The 12,357-nt window shown below is 34.5% G+C and overlaps 1 protein-coding gene across 2 annotated transcripts in view; it reads right to left on the bottom strand.

The window, feature by feature from the left end:
* MMP16 (matrix metallopeptidase 16) overlaps positions 1-12,357 on the bottom strand; it is a 194,168-nt gene that overhangs the window by 54,718 nt on the left and 127,093 nt on the right. For both annotated transcript variants that reach the window (XM_005445407.4, XM_055704038.1), the window contains 2 exons: positions 4,142-4,303; positions 1,030-1,247 (listed from right to left, as the gene is read on the bottom strand). In XM_005445407.4, the coding sequence (XP_005445464.1) occupies positions 1,030-1,247; positions 4,142-4,303 (380 nt within the window). The remainder of the gene's footprint in view (positions 1-1,029; positions 1,248-4,141; positions 4,304-12,357) is intronic.

The raw sequence follows: 12,357 nt of genomic DNA, 5'->3' as shown, positions 1-12,357 counted from the left end.
AACAAAAGCCATTTAACTGGGAGCTTCATTCATGTTTGGGGAAAAATTCATTGCACTTCCTTTGTACCAACACTACTGCTGAAGGGAAAAAGTGTTATCTGTTCATGTGAAAGGCTCTTCTCTACTGATAATATTGAAGTTAAAAGGAATCATATTTGTAAAACAAAGAACCCACACTTCCTATTGCTTAAGCAAATTTGACACATCAGTAGTTCAAAATAATAGATTATCCTTTTGCTTGTTTCTGGAATATTTGCACAGCATTACCTATCAACAAATTGGTTTAAGATTTAAGAGGCTGAATAGTAATGGTTCTGTAATTATTCTTCAGCATTCAGTGCCTTCTGGAAACCATACTGCAGATCATCCTACTACGATAGCTTTGATGTCCCTGAGTCTTAGCAAAGGCCTTCTATCAAAAGATAGCCTTTCAGTTCAGCGTGTTTATTTTGATTTCTTGTCTATACCACATTTTCAGCTCAGAGCAAGAAGATGAATAGAAATAAACAATGACAGATTTGCAATAAGATTCTTGTGGCAAAGACCTTTACTTAGATATTGTGGTTTCAATGAAACCACAACACAATGACAAACTTCCTTTATAAATGACAGATCTAATTGTAGAGTTAAAATTATAGTTCAGGGTGGTGGTGGTGGGGAAGGTATTGAAGACAATATCTACTGTATTTCTGGATGTGGCTGTATTCCCAATGAAATCATTCCTATTATTCATGAGTTGATTTATACTTTTTATCTCTCCACAACATGCAGTATTTATTTACCCTTACATTTTGAGGCATTGCTGTTTCTGCTGACATGGGTATTTTCCCAAAATAGAACATTACAGCAGTCCTCTGCTAGACATTCAAACCATGTGTATGTTTATTTTTTAATTTATTACTTGAACTTTGTAACTGTGAGCAGGCTGGGAAACTGGAGTCATAATGAATGAGAGTTTGCTTAAAGAAAAAAAAAAAAAGGAGAAATGTAGACATTTGATGTAACATTGAAAAAGTCACAGCCTCCTACCTTGAAAACAAACATTTCCCGTCGAAGAATAGCCAGAGTGTTGAAGTTCCCATCACAGATGTTAGGCTTGGCTCCGGGATAGGAAGGTTTGTCACCAGTGGGTGGCCGAGGAGGTTTAGGTTGCCTGTCATTCTTCCGCGGGTCTGCTGGAGGGACTGAACGATGTGGGGGCACTGTTGGAAGAGGTCTTGTTGGTGGTGGGATCCTGTCAGGTGGACCTTTAAAAATACAGCAGCAGGATGTAATCTACGTGCCCACCAGTGACACTCGAAGAAATACATAACAAAAACGTGCTGTAAGATATGCAAATCCTACTGTGCAAGGGGAATGGAAAAAGTGACCTAACACACCTTACCTGAGTTGTTAAAGGCTATAATGAATGACTACGAAACCCAAGGAAAATTATTACTTTTCATCATTCAGAATCTTCCTACTTTATTGGAACAAGGTTCCAATAAAACCTGCAAAGGACGCATGGTCTGCCATCATTTTGGGTGAGTAGTTCATAGCACATACTTTACCAACTGAGTAAGAACTATTAAAAAGGAATCATTGTCTACTGTACAAAATAAAAGAAAACAAAAAAACTGTTCCTAATAAGATCATCAGCAGTCAATGGATTTTTCAGCTCACATTTTTAACTTCCACTCATCAATTTAGATATGCATATATGTAGCATACCTGATATTTCCTACTGACTCAATTTGTAGGCCACGTAATGTCATGTGCATTAGTGACAGGACATTCACAGCTTTCCTCAATGGCCCTTGCTATGTATAGGAGCTCTTGAAACTTGACTTCACATCCTAGGCATCCATAGAAACAAAAACCATAATTCACGTTTTCTTCAGTATTATGAAATTGATTACTTCTTTTTCTAATTTTTGTTTTCCAGTGAGTCTTACAAAGCTAGATACCTGGTAATTAAAGGAATTGTTCTGAGGATAAACAGATTAAGAAGAACTAAAGTTAAAAACTAAAACTCTGTACAGTGGTTTAAAAATATTTTTCTTCTTTCAAATACATTTTCCATCATAATATGCAGAGTTTGATCACAGGTGAAATAACTATCCCACTCACGGTTTCTCTACCTGAAGTCAAAAGGCCATCCTAGGTAGACGCTATTCATAATCTTAATGGCATACTGAATGACTTGCAATGGGAGTACTGAAAATGCTTTTCCCTTCCTACACATATTACTACGTTACTTATATTTTCCATGTACAAAAAGCTAAGAAATTTCAGTTGGATCAGTAAAATTTATGGAAACAAGAAGAACACTTTAATTTTACTCATTCTATTTAGGCCTCCCTCTTTTAAAAAATAAAATTTGCATGACAGTCTTCAGAAAGACTTTTGAATAGTAGACAACTTTAAAACTGCATAAATGGCATAAATTTGAATTTCTGATACTTTTTCAAAAGAAGTATACTTTTTAAAGAACAAGATGGACTATGTAAGGAAATATTAAACTTGCCAAATGGTTGTCATACACTTTAATAAGGCATTTATTTCATTCACAATTTTAAGACTTGTGACATTTATAATTTACAGCTAATAATGGTGTTTCAAGGAATACTGCAGACCAAAGTAATTATTTTAATAGGTGTGACATTTTTATTGAGGCATATGATTCCAGATCACTTCTTGATTTTAAGGGGAGCAAAGGAATCAGTTTGCAGTAGCTCATGTTGGAAAGTTTTTAACCCTAAAGCAAATTTTTTCATATGCCATTTGGTGATGATGTCAGATATTACTTCCCAGGGGTAACACATTTCTCCTTATGTATAGCCCACAGCTGTTAGAGCTTAGCAGTTAGTTTTCAGCAAAGAATTCTTGTCTAGCCCTTAAGTCTAGACTACCAACTTATGAGGTCATGAGAAACAACCTTCATTCCAGCTAATCACACAGCAAAAAAAGCAACCAAACAAAACTTGATCCGCCAATCATTTTGAAATTGCTATTTATGCTTTATGAAAATACATATCAGTGCTTGTTAACCTTTCTTTTAACGTATTTTTTAAATTAATATAAAACACCATGGAGGTTGTGGAGTTCTAGTTAGCAGTACAGTAATTCTACATGATCATAGCTCTTTCTAGTAGTTAAGGTAAACAAGGAATGGCCTTGCCAATATTCAATAGAAAACTGACAAACCTTTAAACTGAAAATTATTGTGAGTACAAAATTGAATCCAATACTGAATTAACTTGGGAATGTTAAGCAAGGTGATTCCAAATGATATGCACTGGATACATAGTATTAACATACAGATACCACAGATTTTTCACTGTTGGAGAGAAAAATATATTTTAAAGAAAAAAACCCAGACTATTTAATAGATAACAACAGAATCAAAGTCTTTAAAACAAAAAATAAAGCCACATCTTTGGAAATGTAAAGGAACCATAATACAGGAGTTAGTGTTACATTCAGCTCATACTCAGAATAATGTTATTGTTTTAGCTTTTTTCTTTTTACTTTTCAATTACCTTGCATTGTCAAATTGAATTCAATACATGCAGAATTTATTTAAATCATGTGTCTTTTATATCAGGCCACAAAAACCCTAAAGAAACATTTCTTAAAGAAGTGGGCCTTTTTGCCCCTAGGAAGCTCAAAATCTTGGGTTGCTAATAACATTCTTTTGAGATCAATTTGCTGTTTATCACAAGAAAGGGTATTTCTGGGACCACAAATTTTGTACAGCCAACGAACTGCTTAGTATTATAATTGATAAACTGAGACATAATCAATTCATCCAGTTACACTATCTTGGACAACTGTTGAAATAAGGTTGTTATGCTTAAAGGCCTGCATTTCTTAATATTTTTGTAGTTTGGGACACTCTTGCAGATATTTTCTTTAGCTTTTTTTTCAAACATTGAAAATTACTATTCCAGCTCAGTGGAAATGTGAATGCAAGCTTTGAACAGTGAGAAATAAAGTAAAAGAGCTTCATAAAAGTCTTTGGCCTGCTCACAAGAAGGCCTCTGGCATAACAACTGGCAGAGCCTACGCTAACAAACAGTTTTGGAGATGTGGTATGGACCGGAGGACCTCATATATTCTAAAGCAAAAACATATGTTGCTTTATTAGAGCAAGACATACCGTATATCTTCTGGATGCCCTGTAAATCATCATTAGGTAGTTTGAAGTTGTCAGTTTCCATATACTGATAAAATGGAGCCATGATTGCAGTGGGATCATTAGAGTGCTCCAAGCCCAGAGCATGTCCCAGTTCATGTACTGCAACTAGAAACAGATCATTCCCTATGAAAAGAAGAAACGGAAAAAAGACCTTTGAAACCATAAGCATAGTAAAAGAAATAACACAAGTAGAGGGCTCTACATTTGAAAGACAATTTCACTGAATTTGAATTTAAAAGGGTAATGCTTAATAATTAACCGTAAGTATAATGTGGTAGCAAAGGCAACTTCCCCTTCTTTTAAACAAGGAAACCATTATTGTTATAATAATGATACTCTTACAGCACCATAAGCATCATCTTTTTTAATTGGTGTGCATGGTTAGTGTATGGTTCAAGTTTCATACCTCCTATCTAGGCCTGTGTGCAGTTTCTGACTTGAAGTTGATGTTGCAGTTAACCAGACTAAAAGTGCTTGCATCAAGACGTAGTTCCAAAAAGGAAATATCCTTGCTGTGTGTGGTAAACTTCACACACTGAGGACTACCTATTTAGGACAAACCCCACAGGGAACTTAATTATCCAAGTGCTTGTAGTCAGACCCCTGCTAATTGTTTGCAGGTGTTGTCCATTTCTGAATCACCATAACTGAAATTCTCATGAGGAAAATCTGTGTGTTGTGCTATCCTCAAAATAGGACACCTTTATTTATTTCATTGTGTAATTCCATTGTAAGTGTAGGTGTTTATTAAAGTATTAGAACTTTTTTTTATTTTTGCAGGTCTAAAAAATAAAATACTGCACTCATGTAATAGACTGATTTAACTTTTTTGTTATTCCCTTCTAAAAATCATATTTTCATTTTTTATTACAGGGTATTAGACACAAGTAGATGTTTTGGCAGTAGAATTATGGCTCTCTGTGAAGCAAAACCAAATCAAAGCAAATGGGATTATTTCTATAAAAATTTCAGAGCTGGACCCCTATGGTATTAATTTTGCCTATTTTTATTCATCTAAGACTTAGTTCAGCACATCGTTCCATGACTCTTTTGTACAAATTCTGTCTGTAGTCAGCCATGAGACATTGGAAAAACGTTTTACATCAGGAGAAAGATTCTGGTCACTTGGAGAGGGTCACATCCAGGATATTGCTCATTTTCACCAGCTAAGGATGAGGATAATCATCCTTCAGAAGTGTGTTCCTGTTGCACTGACAAGATAAGTATTCTAGATCAGCAGCTTACGCTGAGCATCTAACTTAGATGGCTGGAGTCAAGTGAAACAGGTGCTACCTATAGTAGGTAGTCCCTTGTTGAAAGAGCAGTATATATAATGAAAGGCCTATACTGTGGCTTAATATACAGAGGTACATTGGAACAGGAAAATGCTTGACATAAACTCTCATCCTATATTCTGTAAATTCTTTGGTGGTAAACATCTATTTTTCACTGCTGGCACCTGATCTGGAATTCTATGTACTGTTATATTAATAGTAATAATATTAAAAAGTTGAACTTAGCAAAAAAATTTAGACACGCATATACATATATATTTACAGAACTTTGAGGACACAGTTGAAAACATAGTAATTTTTCAAGTATTTTCTCTTGTTGACACAAAGAAATAAACTTTCTCCCAAGTACATATGAAAGGGGAAGCACTTAACTGTAGATGTCTTCATGATGTTATGGAGCCATGCTGATGTTTGTAAAATACATGTTTTATTGAAAACATGGAAACAGTCACAACTAAAATGATGTGCTTAGTTGCCACAGTCTTTCCATGTCTTTCTGATTCTTAATCCAGAAACATGAAAACTAAATGCTCTTACTTTTTTATTCAGTATAACTGTGAAATTATGCTTTTCAAAAATTAATGTGAAATAATGTGCTTTCAGAAATGAGAAGAGTTTATCCTATCATTTATAATTATGTGTTTTCCAGATGAAATATTTTCATGAAAATATTTTTCCTGGGATACAGTTCTTTTTATCGTAAAGCAGATTCTCAATGTGCTGTTTTAACAGGTTTGATAAGCTTGACTTCCTGGTGATGAATGCTTCTGATATCTGAATCTGCCCTTCCATATGCAAGTTAAAGCTGATCTTGACATTATCTCATATGTATAAACCACAGCTTCTGTAGCTAACCACAGCATTGAAAATGGTGCACAGGACCAACTCTGTAAAGATTTTCATTTTGAACTTGTAAGGGAATAATTAATATAATTTTAAAAAACGATAGGCTTAAGATGGAAAGACATGAAAGAAGATGTTACTCTAGTATAACTATTGTACTGTGACATGTCTCACATTATTTTTCAATTATTTTCTGCATTTTATGAAAGTTAGAGTTCTAACCTAGGTTCAGTAGATTGATATATTTCTTTGTCTGGCATTAACTTATATATTAAAGATGCAATTTTCTTTTGCTTTTCAGACCTTGTGAAAGGCAAATTTTCCTCCTAGATTTGTGCTTCCTACATAATAATTAAGAATATTAACCAGTCTAGGTCCTACATTAATAACCGTACTAGTAAGCTGGCTACAGTATTTACTGACACATTTTAAAATAGTTTTACATTAATAGCATTTATTTCTACCACTCTTATTAGAGTAGTACATATCAGGAGACCAAAGAGTGTTTTACGTGTGGTATTCAACCTCTGCTGTCTGAGGTAGGAGGTCTGGGAAGCGAACTTGTTACAATTTCTAAAATTTCAGGAAACCACAGTTGATAAATAGTCTTGGAAGAGTCTACTGCTTCTCTCTATTTGTTCCAGTTATGAAATGCATGAAGAATCAATACATCATTTGGTTACCAGTCCTCACTGAGTCCCCATAAAGATCTCCAGGAATTTCCATATTTCGTTCCATGTTGACCTGGAAGGGGTGTGAATTACATAGTAACAGGGAAATAAATATAACACACTGTCATCTTCTGGCACAACTTCTTTCTGGGATCACAGATAATGAGCATATGGTAGATCATTTCCAAAGTAGTACTTCTAAGTGACAGTGGGACTATGTCAAAGAACAGATATTATGCGGGGGGTGGCTGTTTCTTACTACGTCTTCCTTCCTTTGTCTTTTGGATATGAGTGATTATTCAAAAAACAAAACTAACTAACTAAATAAATAAAGATATTCAGCATCTGACTGCCCCTCTGGACTTAGTCAAAGCCCAAGTCTGAAAGGGAAAATGTATAACTATGAAAATTTCCACCTCCTGCAATGCAACTTGTAGCCATCAGGGGAGCTATTAAATGTGGTAAAGACAGCAGGCTTCGGAGCAAATGAATAAGGGTTGAAGGGAGAAGGTCACAGGAAAGAGCTGGGAGAATAATATTCTTGCCTGGGGTGACAGTAATTTAACAGGGAACATATTTTCTACTTGTAGTCAAATAGCCCCATTATTCATAACAATTTCCATCAAGAGTCATGATTGTCTCCAGGGCATCCTGAATTTAAACTGACCCAAATAACTTAGTACAGTTGAAACTGAAGTTTAAAAGAGTTCAAGATGTGTTGTCTGAGACCAGCACAGGTAGGACTTACTACTGCCTTAGCTTCTACCTTTTTTCCTTTGCATATGATTAGATTTCTCCAATTAGGCAACAATTACTCGGTCCCTCTTTGCTTTCAGGAGCAGACTTGCCTTTAGCATCTCAGTGTTACTGTAACTAGCTACTGAGAGTGCACAAGGATAACCCTGAGTGCTTGCTCTTTCTCTCCAAGCTGCACAGAAGTGTACTTGTGACTGCAAGACTGATAATAGGGCAACTTCAGTTCCTTGGCCAGTGATCAGAGTAAGATGAAGGAGTGTAAAGGCAAGTGAACATTCATAACAGCTCAGGCTAGCTTTTTTATCATACTGATATTGGATATTTTTAAAGTATTTTCAGTCCCCGCCACTGAAGGAGAGTATCCCAAATGATTCTATATTTCACTACACATTACCAAAGTAGAAACATATATTTCTGTCCAGTTGGCAAAATGAAGCACCATCATAAAACTTTAACAACTCATAAATTACAGAGTTAAACTATGCATGACTATAATGACTTTAAAAGTTGCCACTGCAGGATATACAATGGTGAATATTCATTGTGATAGTCTCAGTTACGCCTTGTTATATTTATCTATAGAGTAGTGGAGAAATACTGGAAAATACATTTTCAAGTCCAAAACTTGTGCATCTCTGTTCTTGTGTTCTCCATTAGTATGGAGATTTGGAATAGCTGGATAGATGGATATAAGCTCAAAAAGATTGTGATTGTTTTTCTTATTTTATTTCAAGTTTGATTTCACAAGGAAAAAAAAATGAAACTGTGCATAAAGAACTAAGACAAAATGATTATTTTTATACTGACACTTTTCTCTGAGGCTATAAACTATTTTAGGCACTAAATCTGCCTGACTTTACAATCACTGGCCAAACTCCAGAATATAAATAGGTCTTAATATATCAAATATTCAACAGCCAGCACTGTGGAGCATGGTGTATAGGGAAGCCTTTTCCTGTAGCTAATATACACACTGTTTTTCACGTCTACAGATAAACAAAGCTAATACGTTTGTCCACAGCAAGCTATTAAGAAACCTGGTTCTGAAGATATTTTCCTGTTTTAAATGGTATGTGAGCTTAATTTATAAAAGCAATACCCTAATGGTTTAGCAGGCTTTTGATTCATCACTTGGCCATCTTTTTAATGCAGCACTAAATGACACCTCAGGGCACGTCACTTGGTTCTTCTCCTTTACATATGACAGCAACTGCTACAATACATTGTGAGCTCAAGAATTGTCCATCACTTAAATGCCATGTGACCTCAAATTTGAAGACTTTTCCCAGAGAAAAACAAAAAAACCCTAGAAACTGAATTTTAAATGGAAAACTGGAAAGCTAAAAGAAAATGTTTTATATATGGGCATACACTGTTTCTTCCAAAGATTATTCTATTTTGTTGTTCATGTGAGCAGATAGATGATTTCAGATTAAATCCGTATAAATCTGAAATGTAAATCTGTACAAGACTTCTATTACAGCCCTATTATCAACAAGACAGTACCTCAAAGTCAGGCTTACAGTTCATCAGAAAATATTACACAAATGCTACCCATGAACTTGTGTCTGATGTATTTAGAATTTGCATTTTCATTATTCTGTTCATTTTTACCATTGAATCATCAAACCAATGCTGCTAATCACAACTGGCTGAAATGCTGCAAACTTTAGAGTAAGATTCTTAGTCTACAGGGGGCGCGGGGGAGAAAAAAAAGGGAAGAAGTTTTATTTCTTTGTTATTATTATTCTTCCCAGAGGGGAAAGAATTTTGAACATACTATTTCAACAGTCAGTGATAAAAGAAGATTCTTTCTCTCTCTCACCTTATTGCAATACAGTGGAATTGAGCATATGCATTATGTATGCACTTACATAAGCACCATATATGCAGATAGATATATTTTATACAGAAGTATACATGAACCTAAATATAAATCACAGGCATACTCTTACCCAAATAAAGACTTTTCCAGTTTAAGAAATTACATACAGTTTCTTGACATTATCTCAAACTTCTGCCATTGGCACTGAAATTTGGTAGCTTGGTGGTTATTTTGAAAAGAATGTTATTCTAAAAGGTGTAGCTGAGATGGTACAGTAGCTTTGAAAAAATTAAGAGCAAAACTAAAGTTTTGTGGTTTTAAATGTATATATATTTATATTTAAATATATATATATAAATCTATAGTATACCAATATTCCATATGAACCTAGTGTGTCTATTTTGTACACACTATATTTTAATCATTTTTCAGTAACCTATCCATACATTTAGCCATTTTTCCAATGTGACAAAACAGAAGGACACAAAAATGTTTCTTTCACTCTATTATTACATACAAAAACATATACACTAAAATCTTTGTAAGCTGAGTTACCAATATATATATTTGCAGACAGAAGGGGAGGTACAAGCAGTTTGTTATATACAAAGTGTGTACTAATTACTCTGTGTATAATTTCATGCAATTTATACATGTGTATATATTTGAAAAACTATTCTATTTTTAAAAAGATCAAAACATTAGTATGAAATGTAAACTTGCTTGCTTGAAATTTGACAAGGGGTTATTCCTATAAATCAAGACTGTCTTCAGATGATCCAGTGATTGCTGATGAGGTATGATAAAGACATGAGTTCAGAAGTTTGTATGTCCTTCCTGGCAGCATTCTACTGTTTCTGCCTATTGTGGGCATAATTTAGAAGTCAGGAGCCCGATAAACAACGTATTTGAAAGGAGCCCATATTCTTTTATAATACAGATCAGCCTGTACTTTAGAGGGCAAGAACATGCAAAACATAGCAATTTCTGCCTTACTACTAAGAATTATTACCAAGCATTCTATAACCTTCTAGTAAATAGCTTGAAATGGGTGGAATGAATTAGTTAATGTATTCTTAATGTTCTTTCTATAAAAGCATGAATGTAAGGATATTTCCATTTTGTTTCTCACAGTTTCAATCGCTAGTACTGAAAAATTTTGCAAACTATTCTGACTAGTGAATCAATACCAACTTCTCCAAAGAATGAGAAGTGAAGCAACTAGAGGTAATCCAGGGGGAGGTAAAGAAGACATGAAGGCTTGCTGCTTCCCAGAAATGTGTAAATATGATGGTATGTGTTTCTTCTGCAAATATAATGCTTATGGCTTCATTTCATGCTTTGAGGAAACCCTGCTGTGACAGTGAACCTAACAAACTAAGAAAAACTGCATTTATGAATCACTGGTTCCTGGGATTAACTTCATCATTCAGGTCGGCTATTGAACTTGTATACTATTCTCAAATGGCATTCTCATTCTATTAGGAATAAAGTAATATCTATTAACAGACTGAAAAGTTTTATTTTGGGTGGTTTTATGGTCATCTTTAGGTAATGACTATTTAAAATGAATTAGATTAAAATTATAATGGAATTTTGCATTTTTCTAGAAGAGATCTTCATAAATTGATTTCTCTCAGCAAGCTCACACTGGTAAAATCATTTGAAAATACAATGGTCATTGTCATAACATTACAAATGACCAGGTTGCTAAATAACATTTACGCTGGTTTTCCAGTAGTCTCAACACAATTACAAATGCTGCAAATACTGTAGCAGCCTTATCTATTTATACTCTTTCCCATCTTCTCTGTTTCTGTTTTTAGTTGTTGCTGTGGGAACAATAAGCTGGAGAAGTATTTAAAACTCTTTTGCAAAGGCTGTGAGAATGAGCACATGCTGGGATTGAAGATTTGGATATGTGCATCACAACGGCATGTATCACACAATTTTCAGCTATCCTCCATGGTCCTGTCCCTAAGGGTCATTCATGTGAAGGGAATGGACATCTTCCTACCACACTCGAGTGCAGTGTGGGTGAGAATAAATGTCAAAGTCTCTAATTGTGCATGAGTTCCTATTAAAATCAAATCCTTGCCTTTGACAAAAACAAATGTAGGTTTCATCTCTAAGCCACTCAGCTAAAATGCTGGCATGTTAACACTGTGACTGCTTTTGTCATCTTTTTTTTCTCTTCATTTTCCCTAAAGTCCTGTGTGTCCTACTATAAACAAATATGTGTAATTACTAGGAGGAAGGTCAAAGTCATGCTGCCAATATTCACAATAGATGTAACTTGTCATGGGGCAAAAATCTGAAAGGGTCTTACAGATCACTGAAATCCCCACAATAAAATGTACATAAAATTTAATTTACATGCAAATCTTGTGTTAGCTTTCTGCAGAGATAAATTTTTACCCTGTGTCAGTTAAACTACTAAAAGTAATTATAATATTCTCTAAATTAACACACATTAAAGCCATCAAAACCAGGTTATTATTCTTAACCTATCATTGTATCTACTTAACATGTACATGTGACTTCAAGCTTTTTCAAAGAGAAAGTGACATTGTGTTGTATATGTATTTGGTAATTTTATAAGAACAGTTCTTTGTTCACTGTTATTTCCCTTGCTTAACTCCTACTAGAAAAAAAAAAAGTCAAGCTAAAATTGTCTATGGGTTTCTTCAGTTTTGGGGGTTTTGTTTTTCTCCCCCCTTGGACTGGTGGCAACAGAAGTGGGAATTTTGAATCTTAATTGGCAAAGTGTTTAGGAAAAATAAAAAA

The sequence above is a fragment of the Falco cherrug genome, chromosome 3 (assembly GCF_023634085.1).
Source record: "Falco cherrug isolate bFalChe1 chromosome 3, bFalChe1.pri, whole genome shotgun sequence".
Lineage (NCBI taxonomy): Eukaryota > Metazoa > Chordata > Aves > Falconiformes > Falconidae > Falco > Falco cherrug.
Note: the sequence above shows the minus strand (reverse complement) of the source record. Positions and strands in the feature narration are given on the sequence as shown.